We start from the raw sequence: 20,930 nt of genomic DNA, 5'->3' as shown, positions 1-20,930 counted from the left end.
GAGATCATGGGCTCTATGATAATGCTCGAGTAAACCAAGTAACTCAGAACTGTATCAGGCCTACAGAGCTGGAGCAGGTCACCTTACATTCCACCACGAGACAACTCAGCCCTTCAACACTCATGCTGTTGAGTTGAGTTGCGTCGCTAGGCAACGTCCCCAAAATCCCGCGAGACGCATTAAGAAAGAAGCGGACATCAGAAAGTAGGAAAACAGTATGCCTGTTCATTATAATGTCCAGTAAAAGATAAAGAAACGGAGGGGTTAATTATAATGTCTGTATGAAATGGTGGATGGAGAGACGAGAAAAAAGGAGAGGGTTATTTAAACGAATATTTAAGTTCTCGCGGGATATCTTGGGTTGCCTAGCGACGGGACTCTAATCGCCCATACCAGCTGTTTTAGTCAGTCGCGTGAGCTTCTTTCTGGCTTTCAAAACTAAAGCTATAATTTCGTTAGCTCGTGCTAAAACTAAATGCATGTATGTTGGTGGAGAGTCATTGTCTGAAAAAACTTTTAAAACTCGACAGTGAAAATGGCCACTGTTGTTGCACAGTATCATTTCATCTTCGGTCTACGGACAGGTGTGAGGAACAACTTGTGTTTCGTCGATGAGCAAACGGTCGTTTTCCCCGGTGGAAACAGCTGCGTGTGCTTCAACACCGTCCAGAGATGTCAGCGGTTCATTCCAGGTACGTTACAAGTGATTCAGAATAATTAAAGCACCTCGCTAATGTTGTTCCCGTCAGCCTGTTTAGGTTAAATAGTTAATGTGGCATTATAGTCTTCTGAAATTCCATTTATTTTTCTAATGCTTGTTGTTTGTCGTCCCGTTTCCGTTGTCTATCCAGGCTCGGAGAACAGCCAGGGCATGCGCGCGCTGGCCATCAGCGCCAACCAGCGTTACCTGGCGGTGGCGGAGTGTGGCGGGAATGCCACCGTCACCGTGTTCGACCTGCAGCACGAGCAGGGCAGGAAGAGGAAGGTTCTGACCGCAGGGGACGTGCTCGTGCGAGAGTTCGTGTGCGTGGCTTTCTCCCCCGATTCCAAGTACCTGATAGGCCAAACGGGCGGCCCGGACGGGACGCTGGTCTTCTGGCTGTGGGAAAAACAGAAAGTCTTGGCAACGGTGAAGACCGGCAACTCTGTCACCCAGGTGAGTCGTCCGGAGGCAGCCACATCTCTCGTGCATTGCAGGCGCGCGTGCTCTGAACCCGTTGTTAGCGTGTCATGTGATGCCCCCATCAGGTCAGCTTCAGTCCTCACGACAACACGCGGCTCTGCGTGAGCGGCTCCGGTGTCTTCAAGCTGCTGCGCTACTCGGAGGGAGCGCTGAAGCAGAGCCGCACCGCGAAGGTGGAGGCCGTCAACTTCCTGTGTCACGCCTGGGTGACGGAGGAGCGGGTGATCGCCGGAACGTACGCGGGCAGGCTGCTGGTGTTCGAGTCGGGAAACCTGCGGAGAGAGATCGACGTGGCTACTGAGGCTGCGCAGTGTGCCATCAGGTCAGAGGATGGAGCTCATTACTGTGATGATGTGGTAGCATGGCTTAGCCACAGATTGTTGCCTACTCATATGTCTCACAGCACAAAGTGTGAAGGATAGACCAGATGAGGGTTTAGTCCAAATGTGTGTTATGTAATAGAAAGATTACACTGAGTTTATTCTCAACAAATCCTGAAACACCAACAATGAATTGATCCTGCCAACAATCAGAGGTGGCCATTTAAATCACATGACTTGGACTAAAGTCAGACGTATTGATTCATGAATCTGATGACTTTAGACTTGAATTGACAAAATAAAACAATAGTTCAACAGCTCAGCGCTATCAGGTGAACACAATTTAGCAAACTGCATCTGCTGATGAAGGCCTGGAGATGTAGCTGAAAGCTCTGGAAAAAGCTTTTTATGTCATGCTCGGAAATGTATTTATTTATTTTTAATCCCACTAGCAATAAACCAACAGTATACACAGTATTTTTACTGGGATTCTCCACAGGCCAGTGGAGATGAAGAAGATCACAGACGCTGGCGTGGGCGAAGGTCCTCGCATCACAGCCATTCTGTCCTACTCCAAGGGCTTTGCATGCTCTTTGGGTCCCGGCACCGTCTGTCTCTTTGAAAAGAGCGAGGAGGACGGCTACAGAAGGAGCAGGGAGATACGGGTGAGTGTTCATGCAGGTGACGGCGGTACTGCAGACTCTGTGTGAGTTTCAAAGGGATCATGTGTGTGTGTTCTTATCCGTCAGATCCCAGCAGACCCATGCAGCAATGAGCTGACCTCGGCTGAATGCCAGGAGATCCACACCATGTGCATCAGTCCAGCAGAGGAGACTCTGGCCGTCAGCACAGACAGAGGACAGCTGTACAGCTTCAGCCTCTCCTCTGTGAAGCTCAACCAGGTGGAGTCACCTCTATACCATCACCGACACTGTGGCACTTTGTTAAAATAAACACCGCCTCATCGTTCATTTTAATGAGACCACTGCGTTAAAGGAGAGCTCGAGCAAAACATGGAGGGTAAAAACTGTGGAAAGGCTTTATATTAAGGTCCTTGTAATAAACGTTTCGTATTAGGTAATAAGCATCTTATAAGTCCTGATAAGATGCATATTACTAGTATTATGTGTTAATACGACTATATAAGTGTTAGGGGTGTAACGGTACGCGTATTCGTATTGAACCGTTCGGTACGAGGCTCACGGTTCGGTACGCATGACGAACCGAATACGTTTGAAAAATAAATAATAATAATATATATATTTTTTTAAACCTTTATTTAACCAGGTAGTCCCATTGAGATAAAAAAATCTCTTTTGCAAGATGTAAGTAACAACACTACATAACAGTAAGGAGCAGTTTTTGTTTTTTATGCTTATGTGTTGCTAAGAAGACACGCCAGAAGATGGGTCACTCAGGTATAGTTCCATCATTGTTCAAAGTCAAAGAATAACTTCATGATGTTAGTTGTAATGAATAAATATATTTTAAAATCAAGTACATTTCTCTGGCATTTATAGTTTTCTACTGTACCGAAACGTACCGAACCGTGGCTCCACTGTATCGTACCCAACCCAACCGTGAGTTTTGTGAACCGTTACAGCCCTAATAAGTGTTAATGATATCACAAACACGTTTATTGTTAGATTATAAGCATTTATAAGAATAATGTTTACAGTTTATAGACTGCTTAAGAACGTTAATGATAGCTTTATGAGTGTCTTAATAAATCCTTTACTATACAATTATTAACAGTCAACTATGCATTTGAAGCTACTGGAGCCAAAGCGAGAACAATGCCTTATTAAGTAATAGATCATTTATATACCTTATTAACAGTTAACTTTGCTTTTCACAGCTCCCTCGTGTGCAATGAGCACTACATGTTATCGAGCTTGATTGAATGTGAATAAAGAAATATATGTATATGTATATATATATATATATATATATATATATATACAGTATATATATATATGTATATATATATATATACAGTATATACACAATGTTTTAGCTGTAAAGCACAAAAACACCCTTTAACACAGTTTGATAAAAAAAATTTAACTTTCCATAATTTCCACGTAAATGCCAGCCAATTACCTGACGCTTACTACAAGGACCTTAATATAAAATGTAACCAAAACGTTTGCCTCAATCCAATCTGATGTCACCTGACACTCTTTCACATGAACATTTCTACTGCTTACCTGGCAGTTGTCGATAAGGTGACAGAAGACCAGTAAGATAAAATGTTGTAGCCGTAATAATGTCCGGAGCTGTATAATAGCACTCTATGTCACGGTTCTGTTTTGTGGAGGCTGATTAACCATCAGACGTACTCAACCCGGCCTTCCTGGGTCGTAGTTCATTTTCTTCATGATGGACGTTTCATTTTGTTCAATGAAGGGCTATTTTACAACCAGAATCCTTATGCTATGCTAGGACTAGCTAGTCTCCAATCAGACAATGTAATTAGATGTAGATCAGATGACTTTCTTTCACTTCCTTATTTCATGCCAGTTCCTCCCTTCTCCCTCTCCCGTTGCTTCCTTGGCACATTCTTCCCCCATGTTTTACACACCAAAGTAACTTCCCCTTGACTTTGGATCCTTATGTCGACTCTATCAACCTTTCTTTGTAACTCTGTCCATCAGGAGGAACATTTTGAGTTCCTGTCGCAGTCCTTCCACTCTCAGTCCATCACTGGTTTGTCCGTCTGCATTAGAAAGCCGCTGGTGGCCACCAGCTCTCTGGACCACTCTGTCCGCATCTGGAACTATGAAACAAAGTAAGAGACGAGATCACACCATAGCCCTTTGCTATTTTGATCATGAGCAGTGATGTATTTGCTTAATTTCTCCACACTATCTTTGGCATCGTCATACACATATAGGTATTCAAACGTGATTTTGAAAAGTGTGTTGAGTGTTATGTTTATGCTGCTGTGTCTCTCCGTGGCTGCTCGCTGTGTTTGGTCACTAGGTTGTTGGAGCTGTACAAGGAGTTCCAGGAGGAGGCGCACAGCGTGGCTCTGCATCCCACTGGCCTCTTCATCCTGGTGGGCTTTTCAGACAAACTCCGGCTGATGAACCTGCTCATCGACGACATCCGCACCATCAAGGAGTTCACTGTGCGCTGCTGCAGAGAGGTGGGTTACATGTGGGTTAAATGATGAGATATCACAGCCACATGACGCACCTTTGAACTCTTACCGCTTTATTTGTGTTTGTTCTGCTTTCTCTCTCCACACCTCAGTGCGCTTTCAGCCACGGTGGCCACATGTTTGCAGCCGACAACGGAAACGTCATCCACCTCTACTCCGTCACCTCTTTTGAGAACATCCTCAATCTGAAGGGCCACAACGGGAAGGTGAGTCGGCCAGGAGAGAGCATCGATGCGTGTGGAACGAGTGAGTTCGGGATCAGAAGCGCCTTTATTCGCAATTTGATTCAGTTATTTCTTTTTTTTACATCTCCCTCAATGTACTTAAGAAATATAAATAGCAGCTAGGGACAAGGACAGACTAGACAGCACATAACATAAGTCTATATGTATAATATTATATAGATTACACATATGACCAACAATAAAAAAAAATAAAATGTCTCTGTACAAGTCAAGAGTTCTGTAAGATATAAAACAAAATGTACAAATACAATTATAGAGTTTCTGTTTTGCAGGTGCGAGGCATTGAATGGAGCCTGGACGACACCCGGCTGGTGTCGTGCGGGATGGATGGCGCCGTGTACGAGTGGAACACGCAGACGGGTAAGCGTGAGTCTGAGAGCGTCCTCAAGTCCTGCAGCTACACGGACGTGGCCTTCTCCTCAGACTGCAGGACCATGCTGGCCGTGGGAACGGACCTCACCCTGAAGGAGATCCAAGACTGTCAGGTGAGTGAGAGCAGCGCACCACTGTACCTCTGCTGACTTTCCATCGGTGGAAACGAGTGGAAGCGCAATGAGCTTAATGTCTTCTTCATGTAGGAGGGAAGTTTTAGGAACGATACGAGACTTTTTTTAGTCACAAACCAGAATGTTTGGGAACCTCTGGTAATAAAAGAATCACTGGCGGGTCTAATAAATCTCAGACCTTTACATTTTTATATTCAGCATTGTAAAAATTCCTATTCTATGTGTGGTTTCATATCTTTTGCCAACAATGCTGCAACAATGTATCTCTGGCTATGAAGCAGGAAGGAACAAGGAAGTTATTCTGTAACTAATTCAGTTAAAGGCCTTCTTCTTGCACATTCCTCTGCTCTTAATATAAAATATTTACTGTAGCTCAAGAAAAAGTGAATCCGTTATTGTTTGCCCTCCCAATTGAGTGTGTGATGGTTTCTACAGGTCCTGAGGGAGGTTCCGGCCGATGACGTAGCTCACACCGCTGTGGCGGTGTCTCACTCGGGCAGGGTCGTCTTCACCGGGACGTCCAGTGGGACCGTCAGAGCTATTAAATACCCGCTACCGATGCAGAAGGAATGGATCACGTACCAGGCTCACTGCGGCCCCGTCACCAAGGTGGGTCCACATGTTGATGCACACTTTGCACACGCCACACAGGCTTCAAACTATTTATATTGGAGTTTTTCCCATTCTGAACAGTTTCAACAACGTTTTTAACACACATACCAAAAATGCACTCTATATGGTCAAAAAGGGGTTAAAATGAAATGAAAAACTGAAGAACATCCCGATCAAAGCCTCATGGGATGGAGGAGAGGATGTCTGGTCCAGCCTGAAGCATCGTCTGCTTTAATGTTTAGCAGGACCGTTGCATATGGTGTGACTGCAAAGAGTGCTGTTCATGCAACTGGATCAGAGGTTTCTAAAAATAAAGGACCAATAGTCATGAAGGATTTGGTCCAAAGACCAAAGCGTGTGAATCAGTGAGGCAGACGCTGGTTAATGTCAGCATAAATGTGATGAAGTGTGGTGTATGACTTCTTTAGACCGTGTTTGGCACATATGGATGAAGAGTGAACCCGGAGAAGAATATCATCCCATAAATGATCGTTCATTTCTTCTCCTCTAACCTGCTCCCATGATGGTTTGACATTGAGGCACTCTCATATCCACATCAGATGATACCTTGTTGAGAGTTGGAATATGTTGAGAGGGAGAAATAAGTCTGTCTAACTGACTGCTGGCTTGGTGTTGCCTTTAGAGCAGGGGTCTCAAACTCCCGGCCCGCGGGCCGAATCCGGCCCGCCACGTCATTTTATGTGGCCCGCGAATCCGCCAGCACAAAAAAAAAAAAAAACGTTTTATTTATTTTTTTATTTTTTAAGTTAGACTTGACAATAAAAATATCCCCATAGTCGAAATGATGAGATAGAAAGTCGAAGTTATGAGATAGAAAGTCATAACTATGATAGAAAGTCATAATTCCGAGATAGAAAGTCAAAACTATGATAGAAAGACATAATGATGAGATACTTAAACACAGAAGCAGCTCTTTGGCTGGTTACTGTACATGTGACATGGAAATGTATTGTGAGTACATTGAAGACTACTTTAAACGTGTCTTTAAAAACACATGAAATACTTCATGTCGGATTGTGCAAACACACCCTTGAAAGGATTTTAAGCTTTGAACAAAGTTATTGTAATAACTTGTGTTTGATATTTGTCTTTGATATTTTCTTTAATAGTTTGCTCTTTGATAGAGTCATGTGGGTTTCTTAACCCTAAATTAAAAGGATTTAAGTTATAATAACAGAAATGTGCTTATATATATGTTTACATTTATATAACTGCATGTACAATATTTTTACACTTGAATAAACAATAATCAAATGCAGAGACAGTTATTTAACAATATGTTACGAGTAGTTACATTTACAACCGGCCCTTTGAGGCCGACCGTGATGCTGATGTGGCCCGGAGTGAAAATGAGTTTGAGACCCCTGCTTTAGATGGTGACCACGTTCGACGATCAGTTCCTGCTGACGGTGTCAGAAGATGGCTGCCTGTTGATGTGGAAGGTCATCGACAAGGAGGGCCGAGGACTGAAGAGCAACAGGCAGATCATCCACACTGAGGAGATCCTCATCACCAAGTCAGACCTGGAGGAGAAGGTCTGTGTGTGTGTGTGTGTGAGACTGTTTTCAGCCATTTTACTTCCATATGTCTCAGTTATTAATAGTAGTAACATGAGCTTGAAAAACACAGTATTGGTATGAGGTACTTAACAGTAGGCCCCCAGTTTATATAAACATCGAACAAAAAGTTCGGAAATTTGTGTTTGGTAGATTATTCCTCTGTTGTAACAATGCTTCTTGGCAATAAATGTTATAGCGTTGGAAAGCCTGTTTATTTACCTTTCAAACGGTGCCCCATTTGTAAGGAACATGCATTTGTAGGATGAGCAGCACAGCTGAGTATGTGGGTTGCGCCCATGAACAATTTGCCAAATCTTCTCTGCCAATGCCAAACAGCGTATTCTGCTGTTGCTATTGACCGTCAGGCCCGTTTGCGCTGGTGTCGGCAACACCTGCACCGGAACCTGAACATGTGTATATATTCCTCTGTTGATCTCATTGAGATTGATTAGTGACATAGATGAATGATCACATAGGAATTGGTTGTATTGGGACATCCAACACAAGTGTCCAATCCCATGTTGTGTGTTGCAGGCCCAGAACATGCTGGAGCTAAAGATGCGTCTGAACGAGCTGCAGATGGAGAACGAGTACCAGCTCCGCCTGAAGGACATGAACTACAAGGAGAAGATGAAGGAGCTTTCTGACAAGTTCACCCAGCAAATAGAATCTCTGAACACAATGCTACAGGTGTGCTGCTCACCTAGCACACAGCTCCACTTCAGATATACTCAACACCGCTACAGTTTATGGTCAAAACCAACCATGGCTGTATTTAGTTACTATGACTGTTAACATTTTGTCATTACTTTCAAGTCATATATTATAGACAACCTATTTGCAGGATTTGCATCCCTCTATTCTCTCAGTTGTTTAACTTAAAGCTGGAGTAGGCAGTTTATTTTGGGCAAACATTCCATAATGGCCTTTCAGCATATTGTAATTCATGTGGTACCCCAGGGGAGGCAGTCTCCTCTCTGTCCTAAGCTCCTCCCATCAGACGAGCATCATGCGCTTCACAGAGTAACCTGTAACAGTACTCGTCATTCATCTCAAACATCATCCCCATCCTCATTGTGATCCCGATAGCGTTATATCCTGTCCTGACACACTGTTATTCGATGCTCTAGCTAGCTGCATGTCGGCGAAGCCTTTCAGAGATGGAGAGAAAGCGTTGCTACTAGCTTAGCTGTGTGCTACTCGTGTGCTGCTGTGAGCTAGCCGCAGGTGGCTATGGTTAGCAGAAGGCTGAACTATTGTTACCAACATTTTCTCTCCATCTCTGAAATGCTTTGCCAGTGTTGTCAGACTCTCTGATAAGTCCGTCCTTGTTTGGGTGGCTTTGCAGTGTCGGCTGTTTTTACCAATGCAGGATAATTCCGTAGTTGAATCAGGCTTTCACCATCCGGAGGGACATATGCGAGCATCTGCATTTGTAGAACAGCCAATAGGAACGCCCGCTCTCTAATAGGTGATGCAGAAGTCTTCTCTCATGTTTTAACACGCTGAAAGGTTATTGTGCATTGAGGATGCCCAATGACGCCAAACATAAAGTGCCTCCCCCGGCTTTAAGAGCCTTTATTGTCCCGTCATAACATCTTCTGTACCTATAGGCCACGAAGGCAGAGATGGACAAGCAGGCAGGCGAGCACCAGGAGAGTTGTGCAGAGGCCACTGTGAAACACTCGATGGAGCTGAAGGATTTAGGTAAGAGGAGGACAGGATCAGTGTCCGGGGCACCGTGTAACCTTGTTTCTCCGAGGATCAATCAATCTGTCTGTCAATCACACACAGAGGTATCCTACAGCCAGAAGCTGATCGTGGAGTACGAGAGGAACCAGGATCTTCAGCATGAAAGTCAAAGGATGCAGGATGAGTATGAGAAGCAGCTGAGGGCTGCGGAGGAGAGCAAAATCCAATCCCTGGAGCAGCTGACGCAGCTCTCCGAGGCCGAGCTGCAGGAGAAGACTCAGCTCCTTGGTCAGGTCGGTCAGAGCTGTTGGGACTAGATGGTGTCTTATGGAGTGGAAGGGAAGTTCTTGTGTCCACTTTGGTTTTTCTCCCACTTTCTTTTTGTGCAGTGTCAGGAGGATGCACAGCAGCAGGTCCGTGAGTTCAAAGAGATGATGAGGCAAGTAGAGGAGGACGAGGAGAGCAAGATCCATGACATCCAAATCCACTATGAGCAGAAGCTGCACACCGAGAAGGAGACCAACACCAATCTGAAAGGAGAAACTGGTGTCATGACACAAAAGGTGGCCGCAGTTCCTGTTGTCTGCTTCCTATTGCATCGTAGTAAATCCCCCTCACATTTGTGTTTCTTCCTCCTTTTCGGTGGACGGTGGTGTGATCACAGTTCCACAGTCTGCAGAGACAAGTCGATGACCGGTGCACAGATATAAAGCAGCTGAAGCAGGAGCGGCACAGGCTGCTGGGTCTGGTCCGCTCCCTGGAGAGCGACATCGAGGACCTGAAGCGGCAGATCTCTGGACACGATAAGACCAACCAGGACAAGGTGGCTTCAACGTTTTACATTCAAAGAGATTACCAGCAAGGTCTCCGTGTTTTTCACATTCAGCCAATAGTTTTGCTCGATAAAAGCTTTTGTTTAGTCGTGATTTGTCTTGAAGCAGAAAGGTTTGGAAAGTGGGAATGTTTTTATCTCTCGAATCACATTTTAGTTTCAAATCAATAAATAGAAATGCATGAAAGACGAATAAGAGTTGATATAATACAAAAGTGTGCCGTTGATGAAACATGGCCCTATAGATGCTTTTTGAATCGGATGTTATGTGATTTCATTTGGACTTACACGACTGATTCTGGGTCAGTGGGGAGATAAACAGCAACACCTGTATGTTTGGTGTGGTGAGAAACATTGGGTCTTCCTGAACCTCTCTGAGTCATGACAATATTACATCACATACACAAAAACAGAATTTTGTTTCCACGTACAGGATCAGACCATCTCCAGCTCCAAGAAGAAGAACCAGGAACTGGAGAAGTTGAAGTTTGTTCTCGATTTCCAGCTCAGCGAGTTGAAGAAACAGACTGAGACTCAACAAGATCAAATCAATGAGAAGAAGGAACACATCCATCAGGTCTGTGTGTGTGTGTGTGTGTGTGTGTGTGTGTGTGTGTGTGTCCCTCCCTCCCTCGGTGAAACACAACAGCATGTTGGACCAGAACCCATTCTTGAACACGCTGGTCTGAGCGTGATCTCAGTGCATCTTGGGTGCATTCACTCCTGCTCTTAGAGCTGTCCACTTGTCGTTGGATCACCCAAGATGCATCTTGATATCAGGTCTGAACAGGGCCTGTGCGCAGCCCCTTTCACACTGAGCGCGGCGGTTCGATCCTCGGCTCTAGTCCATGTCCATGTGTCCTTGAGCAAGACACTTCACCCCAAATTGCTCCCTCAGGCTGTTCCTGCTGCGTATGAATGTGAGATAGTCCTGATGGGCAGGTAGCCCTGTCATCAGTGTGTGAATGGCTGAATGATGACGTGTTAAAGAGCTTTGAGTGGTCAGAAGACTAGAAAAGAGACAAGTACAGTCCATTTACCACTATAGTCACCAGGGACAGGAGCTGTTGCTCCAACCTGAAAAAGTTGAATTATTCTATTCATATTAGTGTGTCGTTTCCTTCAGCTCCAGCCCCCCCGCCAGCCTGAATAGTACAAGCGGTTACAGATAATGGATGGATGGATGATGAACTCATAAATGATGATCCAGCTTTTCCAGCTGCAGCGTTGAAGTGATGAACACATTCATGCATTATCCCATAATATGATATAAATGACTCTGAAACAGGCCGATCTGCATCAGAGACAACAGACTGGAGCTCTGCGCTGCTCTGCAGTACTGACGCTCTGTTCTCTCTCCTGTACAGCTGGAGGAGCAGCTGCTGCTAACGGACAAGAGCAACACTCAGCTGACGCTCAGCGTCTCTGAGCTGGGGCTCAGACTGAGGACCAGCAATCAGGAGATGCATAAGGAGATGCTGAAAGTGAGCACACAACTAACACTGTGAGGGTACATGAGGATACACACATGCTGCACATGCTACTTTACCAGCTTTACGACGTGTTAAACGCTATAACAGCTGTTTGATAGATGTCATATTTCTCTCCTCTCATAGAACTAAACAACATGTAACTGTGGAGGATTAAACTAAACTCTGATCGCTGTTTGATTTGACATGTTTACACTCTCACAGTGAAATAACAGCGTTTCTCTGGGGCACTCGGTTGTCAAAGTGACCCATGATGCTTGATGGGCGGAGACCTGTGCACATGTCAGAGCAGGAAAAGCTCAGTGTAAATACCAACATGGATGATGCTCCATCAGGTTCCTTGCTGAGCAGTGGCAGAGGGACAGCAACACGTTTATCTCACTCAGACTAGCAACAACTAAGCCTCTTCATGTACAAACGGGCAGAAGATTAGAGGCAAGTGAGAAAACATCCATTCTGAGCCTGATCTGAATAGTTTCCTCTCCTGTGTCTATGACATAGCAGAGCATAGACACACCTGGTGTCCATGATGCTGCTGCATGCTGGGTAACGTCACAGCTACATTCTTCTTCACTGCCCGTAGTCAAAGAGCGACGAGCGGCTCGAGAATGCTGCAAGCTGGAGGCCGAGAAATCAGCGCATTCTGAAACAATGAACTGCACTGCACTGGTGTCATAGAAAAGGTCATCGTATGGTGTCACAAAGATAATGGATCACCAGCATGTGTTCCCTCACTAGCCTCTGTAGACGATAGATGTTAATATATTTTCTGTGGACAGGTGAAGGATCTGGAGACGCATCTTCAGCGGCTCAAGTCAGACCTCCACGAGTGTGTGAGCTTCATCCAGGACCCCAGGAAGCTGAAGGAGAGCGTGCAGACGATCTACGCCCGCTACGTACCGCTGACCATCGAGGTGAGCGCTTCATGCAGTGGGTGGATCCCTTAGAGCCGACAAAGAGATGCTTTAATAATTCCCGTCTCATTGAAACTTGTGATTCATGTTCCAAGGTGAAGAGATGCAGCGCTGACGAAGACGTTCAGAGAACGGTCGGTCGTGATCGCCAGGAGAAAACCGTTAACGGTCTCAGGACGAGGCTGGCCAGATCTGCTGAGGAGCACGAGAGAGCCTACGTCAAGATCATGAGGGTACCTTATAGAACCCAACACTGCACTCTGAAGTTCTACTTCCTGTTGAAACGATCGGTGTCTCTTCACATTCAGTAGATCTACTTCCTGTGCGTTGTTTCTTGAAGACGAGATGTTCTAACAGTGGTGGTCCTCTCCTCTCCTCCGCAGGAGAAAGGAACTCTGATGACTGAAATCAACGAGCTGCGCAAGGAGCTGCACATGGCGAGGACTCAGCTCAGAGACCAGACGGCTCAGCTGGCCGCCCTCAACAGGTCCGACAGGTTTTTATAAAAGTCCACCATGAGGACTTTTATAAAACACTTCCTGTTTTGGCTGAGAACTCCTGAATCATGAGGTCTCAAATCACACCTAGTTTTTCATGGATTCCTTCATTAATAATGAATCTGACCAAAACAGAGTTTCTGCAATTTGAAATGGTTAATATTCCATCAGCTGTGTCTTCACTTCACCAGAAAGATGAATGTTGAATCAATTTATACACAGCTTATTCATATTTACAACTATTGTAAAATAAAGACTTGACATGTCTCTGATCTTCGTTGTGAATTTGTATTTGGTCTCACACTTCACTCACAGCCATCAAATACTGTTCATAAGTCCTTATAAGAGTGTGATAGTAGCTTTCATACAATAGCTAATAACTTACAGTGCTGCCACTTCACTTAAAACTCATAAAGTTATGCTATAACGTGTTATTGATGTTTGTAACACATTATTTCATTTCAGAAGCGTAGAAATTATAATCTGACACGTTGGAGCAGTTCTCTATGTGTCTGAATCACTGAATAAAGTTATTGTAGTTATAATGTGCTGTGTAACACAGGACTCATATTCTTCTTTTTGATGCGTTCTCATTATTACTACGAATATTAACAGTATTATTGTGATTATCGTCATTATCAAAAACTTGTAAACAATCATCCACAACTTCCCCAACACTGACAAACTCCCATCTGCTCATAAACCATTATATTCATAATTTGTTGACAACAAGGCAGAGAGAAAGATAAGCAGAAGGAAAGAAACACACACAGCCGGAGCAGGTCAAAGCCCCCGTGCTGCTCAGTAGTGGGGTCGCGCCTGTGAATAGACGCTGTAGTGCAGCCTGAGTAACACAGCGGGACCCAGTCTTTATACACTGTCTACTGTTCAACAAACAGCTGATACAACAACAAGGTGTTTACATCTTACAGCAGCTTCATCACCGCTTCTTCATATTCTAGTTCCCATCAAAACATTCAGAAACCAGTTGTGTGTGTTTGTCCTACAGCGCCTCCAGCTGGAGGAGAGGAGCAATGACACCAAGCACAGCAGTCAGTGCAGCTCCACACATACAGCAAACTAACGGGGCTTTCTTTATGACGTTCAATCAACGTGATGGAGAGGTGAACAGTCACAAACAAACACTTTCTCTTTGTTTTCATGTTCAAATAACACACATATGTCCATAATCATACTTCAAGGTATCAACATCTGGATCAAAATCATTTAGAAACGTGTTTTTCTATCTTGTTGTAAATGTGTTGTTTTCATTGAGTGAATCTTATATCAGCCTTAAATATGAACAGCTGTGAAACAATACAGAGAGCTCATGGTTCAGCAGCACAACACGTGCTTTACAGTTTGAAGTGACTGAAGCTCAGAGAGATGGAGTCGTTACAGAGCAGGTAACACTCTCAACACATGTGCCATGCCATGTGGATGTTTCTGCTTCATGTGCTTCATTTTCCAACATGTTGGTCTGTTACTCGAATATATATATATATACTTTTTACTTTCTGATAAATGAGTTGGTACAAATTATTTATTGGTTAAAATGCTGATGTTTCTCAATGTAATTAATAAATCATCATGTCTGCACTTAGAAATGTGAGTCGTCTTTAATAAACCGTCTTGAGTTTCTCTATTTCACATCAGCCATCAATAAAAGCCTGTCAGTCAACCAGAATAATATTTAATCATTTATTAATAAGGAATTATGTCACACATTATATGAAGGTCATGTCTACAATGATTAATAAGCACAATCTTAACACATTATAATGTATAAAGCTTCATAACAAGCATCCTATAGGATCATCTCATCACATGTATCACCTGCATCAACTGGACACCTGTGAGACCAGATGTGAAGAAACTAGAACGTCTTCAAGATGTTCTTCTGGACCGATCAGTCTAAAAAGAAAAGAATGATGACAATAATAAATAAAATAAAATACAATCAACACAAGAATTACAATAAAAAATGAAAAATAATAATTAATAACAATAGGTCCTCCGCTCCGACTACGTCGGTGCTCGGGCCCTAATGTATGAAATAATATTCAACCCGGTGACCCGGCCTGGCTGATCCTGCTGACCTGTTCTGGAGCTCCCTGACGGTGCCCTGGTCGTGGTTTGCTGCCAGTGGTCGGGGCGATACTGCCCCTCACTTTGTTTCTGTTGTTATTTTGGAATTTATGTACTTTCATATGGTCTTTACTTTCACACACACACACACACACACACATACACACACACACACCTACACACACACACACACACACCTACACACACACACACACACACACACATACACACACCTACACACACACACACACACACGCACACGCCTACACACACACACACACACATACACACACACATACACACACACATACACACACACATACACACACACATACACACATACACACACACACACATACACACACACACACACACACACACACACATACATACACACACACACACACATACACACACACACACACACACACACACACACATACATACACACACACACACACACACACACACACACACACACACTGACTATATGATGTTTGCTGGCTTGTATCTCTCTGTTCTTGTCGTCCTCTTGTTGTTATGTTTATGTATTGTCTCTTGTCTTGTAATAAAAAAGAGAAATGTTTTCATAAGTGGAGCAGCTTTTAACCGAGGCTCTGCTTGTGAATGAGGAAGCAAAGTTGACATTCACAGCGCTGCTCCTCTTCCTGGAATGAAGCACAGCTTGATAAGCCCTCCTTCTTCCTCCTGCTCTCAAACACAGCGGCTCCACTCTGCCCACATGTTTCCTTGTTCCCTCCCCTTCAGATCTACAGTTTTAAAGATGGGTGTAACCAACATGGTGGTGCAGCGATAGAGCTGACAGCCTCCATTCACTGAACAAACACATGTTGTTCAGATCAGAAGTCAAAGCAGAGTCACTTCTAGTGAAGCGAAACTCAGACAGTCGTCGTCACTGAGAGGTGAAATGGCGCAGAAAGGAGTTCAGCTGGATCGGGAAATCCTCTCTTGTTCCATCTGTCTGGATCTACTGAAGGATCCGGTGACTACTTCCTGTGGACACAGCTACTGCATGAACTGTATTAAAAGCTTCTGGGATGAAGAGGATGTGAAGAAACTCCACAGCTGCCCTCAGTGTAGGCAGACCTTCACACCGAGGCCTCTCCTGCTGAAAAGCACCATGTTAGCAGTTTTAGTGGAGGAGCTGAAGAAGACTGGACTCCAAGCTGCTCCTGCTGATCACTGCTATGCTGGACCTGAAGATGTGTCCTGTGATGTCTGCACTGGGAGGAAACTGAAAGCCCTCAAGTCCTGTCTGCAGTGTGTGGTCTCTTTCTGTGAGAAACACCTCCAGCCTCATTATGAATCCCCTGCCTATGAGAAACACAAGCTGGTGGACCCCTCCAAGAAGCTCCAGGAGAACATCTGCTCTCGTCACGATGAGGTGATGAAGATGTTCTGCCGTACTGATCAGCAGTGTATCTGTTACCTCTGCTCTGTGGAGGAACACAAAGGCCACGACACAGTCTCAGCTGCAGCAGAAAGGACTGAGAGGCAGAGAGAGCTGGAGGTGAGTCGACTAAACATCCAGCAGAGAATCCAGGACAGAGAGAAAGACGTGAAGCTGCTTCAGCAGGAGGTGGAGGCCGTCAATCGCTCTGCCGACGAAGCGGTGAAGGACAGCGAGAAGATCTTCACCGAGCTGATCCGTCTCATGGAGAAAAGAAGCTCCGATGTGAAGCCGCAGGTCAGATCCCAGCAGAAAAGTGAAGTGAGTCGAGTCAAAGAGCTTCAGGAGAAGCTGGAGCAGGAGATCTCTGAGCTGAAGAGGAGAGACGCTGAGCTGAAGCTGCTCTCACACACAGAGGATCACAACCAGTTTCTACACAACTACCCCTCACTGCCACCACTCAGAGAAGCTACAGACTCGTCCGCCATCCATATCCGTCCTCTGAGCTACTTTGAGGACGTGACGGCGGCTGTGTCAGAAGTCAGAGATAAACTACAGGACGTTCTGAGAGAGAAGAGGACAAACGTCTCACTGGCAGCGACTGAAGTGGACGTTTCACTGTCTCCTTCACAAGCAGAGCCCAAGACCAGAGCTGAGTTCTTAAGATATTCAAGTGAAATCACACTGGATCCAAACACAGCATACACACAGCTGTTATTATCTGAGGGGAACAGAAAAGCAACAGTTATGAGTGAACAACAGTCTTATTCTAGTCACCCAGACAGATTCACTTCATATCCTCAGGTCCTGAGTAGAGAGAGTCTGACTGGACGTTGTTACTGGGAGGTGGAGAGGAGAGGAAGAGTTTATGTAGCAGTCGCATACAAGAATATCAGCAGAACAGGGAGCTCTGATGAATGTAATTTTGGATTTAATGACAAATCTTGGGCGTTACTTTGTGACAAAAACAGTTTTACATTTTTGTACAACAAGATCCAAACTCGCGTCTCTGGTCCTCAGTCCTCCAGAGTAGGAGTGTACCTGGATCACAGAGCAGGTATTCTGTCTTTCTACAGCGTCTCTGAAACCATGACTCTCCTCCACAGAGTCCAGACCACATTCACTCAGCCTCTCTATGCTGGACTTGGGTTTTATTATCATGGAGCCACTGCTGAGCTCTGTAAACTAAAATAGACAGAAGTGATTCATGGAACAGCAAATTTCTGTTAAACTCATTTTGTGTCCATTTTTGCTGAGACCTGATTTTGTTGACCTGTCAATCAAAGATTGAGGGCGGTACTTTGACATCTTGTCATCATTGTTGTGTACATGTTTGAGTTCCTTCAGGTGGAGCTCCTTCCTGTGTCTGTTAAACCATGGAGGCTATCACTGCTCATGATGATCTTTGTTGACCTGAACTCACATTTCTCTGCAGGAAAATGTAAACTTCTCTGCGGTCTAAATGTTTGTTGTGAATGTGTATTGATGTATTAGTTTGTTGTTGTTTCTCTTCCACTGCATGTGTCTTAAAGAGAGAAATCACCAGAGCTTCTTTTATCCAAGAGATTTTGTTCTCACCACTTTCTGTAAAGATGTCTTTCATTAAATTTACATTTATTTGTTTCAAAGACTAAATGTTGCTGTTGTCTGAATTGATGAGTCATACTGATGGATGTGAACACATTGAAGGTTTACATGATAAAGAAAGTCATCTTGTTTCAAGAAGATAAAATCCTCTGATCTTGTTGTAAGAACAATCAGTCTGTTGAGAAGGAAACTCGTCTGTTTGGAACTCTTTCTTTAAGATCCAATGATTTGATATTGAAGTCTCTTTCAGTGATTGTACAATGTGTAGTTGTCTTAAAGGAAGAGCTTCTTTCAGTGGTCTAGGATTCAAACTGCCTGCAGTCATCAGAGTGTTCCTGTCAGTGGGTTTAGTGGGAATACTCGTTTGTAGCTTTTCTAACTCACCACTGAACTCAAGACAAATATCATTACAGATCAGCTCCAAACTGCCTCATGAGGAGCAGAATGAATCCACATCTCTGGTTACTAGTAAATCCTTCTCATCAACAATGAGAGCTCTGCTCTTCAGCAGCATGTCAGTGTGTCTTGTATGTAGGAGGGCAAAGCGTTCAGCAGCTTCTTCATGTGTGAGTCCACCAACATGTGAGACTTGAGATGAATCCTCACATGTTAAGTTCAACTCTTACTAGTTAGTTTGGAGACAACTTGTTGTTGTTTTTATTTCAACCACAAGATGGCGCCATGACATGTAAAGCACACACAGGTGACACGTTACTGCAGGTGATACATGATGTTTGATCACCAGTGACGTCATTATATTACAGGATGCCTTGTTCACATGTTTGTAAATGTATAAAAAGTGGTTTGTAACGTAGGGTTCTTGCTTACAGGTTTTATATAATGATAAAGCGTTTGAGTGAAGAAGGACTTCAGAAGTTATTCCCGTTATATTATCAAGTGTATCTCGAAGGTCGCGATCCCGCTACTGAGCGGCACGGGGGCTTTGACCTGCTCCGTCTCCGACCTGGACCGGATCTTCGCAGTCCGCTGCAGTTCAGAACCTCAGCCTCCCGGTAACTGGTATTACAGGCGCGCGCCACCGCACCCGGCGAGAGAGTTATTTGTTCAGAGAGGTTTGTGCTTTTACAAACGTGACGTCATCAGGGTGTACGATCAAGCGGCATCCAGTGATGAAAACAAACCTGCAGCTGCAACGTTGAAGGCTGATCAGCATCTGTACAATTGACCTAAAACCTTGTTTCAATAATAATGATGATGAATAATTATCTCGTGTCTTTAAACATCTGTGTGCTCAGTATGAGTTTATGTCATCCACAGTCATGCACAGTTGATGTTTTTCATCATGTTAACAGATTGCATGATACAATAACTTATATTCACAATCTGTTACTCAAATATGAAGAAGTTATGCCTGTTCTAACGTTTAATAACAAGACAGCATGTTGAGCTGAGTAGCTTTAAAGTGGATCACAATGTGAACATATTTTCTTTATTTGAAGAATAAAATGAATAAGTTTCTGGAACTACTTTTGTCTCCAACATTTCTATGACACACGTGCAACATGACACTTACATTTAGGTGTGATGAGGTTTAAAAAGCCCTTTAACCTTTTCTGGATTCTAAACTTCTTGGACTGGTAATCTGTTGTTATTTATGAGCCTCTGGTTGATTTAGTGAAGTCTGGTTCAACCACACAGCTTCTTTCATTTGTTGTCTTTTAGTTCTCTTGTCAGGACTTTGTAGATGTGTACTGACTCTCTTTACACCTTCTGACTCTCCTGTGTTGTTACTTCTGTTAAGGTGGTACAATTCACATCTTGATGATTTATTAACTCATTATTGTGGACAAAATAACACCCATTATGTTGTGTGTCAAAATGCCCGACACTGTTTATTAACGCTCACAAACAGGCAAATGATCAGTTCAAATTAGTCATCTTTTATTTTGTCTTGAAATACAAGATTATTTGCTATTTACACGATATTTAAAAACTTGGGTTTTTTTTTAGCTGAACTGCAAAGCATGCTGGGAAGAATGATAACAAGCTCACAACCTTTCAGTGTTCAGATTTCTGAAATGGTTCCAAAGCAAAAATAATTGTTCTCACTTTGTACTGAATAAAATCTAGACTTTTCTATATTTTGTATATATATATTATATATTTTAAATATATATATCAACAGTGCATGACTTGGAAGGTTAATGTAGAAAAATGTGTGACATGAAGTTAAACCTACAAAGGTTTAGTTCAGCTTTAGTGTCAAGAATTATTTCTCACTTTGTACTGAATCTAAACGAGACGTTTTATATGAGGAATGCTCAGTCGGTGAAGTGTGAGGACCGGCTTGGTTTGTTACAACTGAAGGTTTTACTTTGAATGATGATAATTGATATTTCTAAGTTTGAACAAGTTGTGATCTTTATCGATGTTAAACCTTTAGCATTCCTCTTTTAAACTAAGAATAACAGAAAGCTGCTGGCAAACTGCAAAACAAATAATTCAAATGAGAAAAGTGTCTGATGACGAAATTGTGTTTGAAATGCCACAAATCACAGATCTCAAATATGAAGGAATCAGTTTGATGCGAATTGTTGTGGACTCAAATGATCTGATCTGATGACGGCAGAGATTGATGGACTTTATTTAGCTTTGAGAAGAGCAGGAGTAGTCGGCCAGAATCTGCAGGCGGAGGCGGCACCTTCAGGTTGCTGGCAGAGCAATTAAAGCGGATTAAAGCTTTAATGTAAGTCTAAAAAGAGCTTCAAAAAGCTAGAACGTTTCTTCACCAAATGAAACGATGTTGTGATAAGTCAAAAGTCAGTGTTCATTATGTGAGTTCATAT

General features: G+C 43.6%; 2 protein-coding genes across 2 annotated transcripts; both read left to right on the top strand.

Annotated features, from left to right (window-relative positions):
• Positions 1 to 535: 535 nt before the first annotated feature.
• cfap57 (cilia and flagella associated protein 57) lies at positions 536 to 13,158 on the top strand (the record flags this gene model as incomplete). The annotated part of the gene is made up of 21 exons (XM_079266276.1): positions 536 to 692; positions 852 to 1,156; positions 1,249 to 1,505; positions 2,003 to 2,168; positions 2,253 to 2,405; positions 4,161 to 4,294; positions 4,489 to 4,654; positions 4,762 to 4,875; positions 5,187 to 5,399; positions 5,856 to 6,029; positions 7,427 to 7,588; positions 8,147 to 8,302; positions 9,226 to 9,319; positions 9,407 to 9,597; positions 9,694 to 9,867; positions 9,969 to 10,127; positions 10,570 to 10,713; positions 11,504 to 11,620; positions 12,406 to 12,540; positions 12,636 to 12,773; positions 12,924 to 13,158. The coding sequence occupies 21 exons, from the start codon at positions 536 to 538 to the stop codon at positions 13,044 to 13,046; spliced, it is 3,432 nt and encodes a 1,143-aa protein (XP_079122402.1). The 3' UTR covers positions 13,047 to 13,158.
• Positions 13,159 to 16,048: 2,890 nt separating this feature from the next.
• LOC306796910 (tripartite motif-containing protein 16-like) lies at positions 16,049 to 18,171 on the top strand. The gene is made up of 2 exons (XM_079295981.1): positions 16,049 to 17,382; positions 17,508 to 18,171. The coding sequence occupies exons 1-2, from the start codon at positions 16,054 to 16,056 to the stop codon at positions 17,619 to 17,621; spliced, it is 1,443 nt and encodes a 480-aa protein (XP_079152107.1). The 5' UTR covers positions 16,049 to 16,053; the 3' UTR covers positions 17,622 to 18,171.
• The last annotated feature ends 2,759 nt before the right edge of the window (positions 18,172 to 20,930 follow it).

This window comes from Melanostigma gelatinosum, assembly GCF_949748355.1.
Source record: "Melanostigma gelatinosum genome assembly, chromosome: 3".
Lineage (NCBI taxonomy): Eukaryota > Metazoa > Chordata > Actinopteri > Perciformes > Zoarcidae > Melanostigma > Melanostigma gelatinosum.
This window is presented reverse-complemented; position numbering and strand designations above follow the sequence as displayed.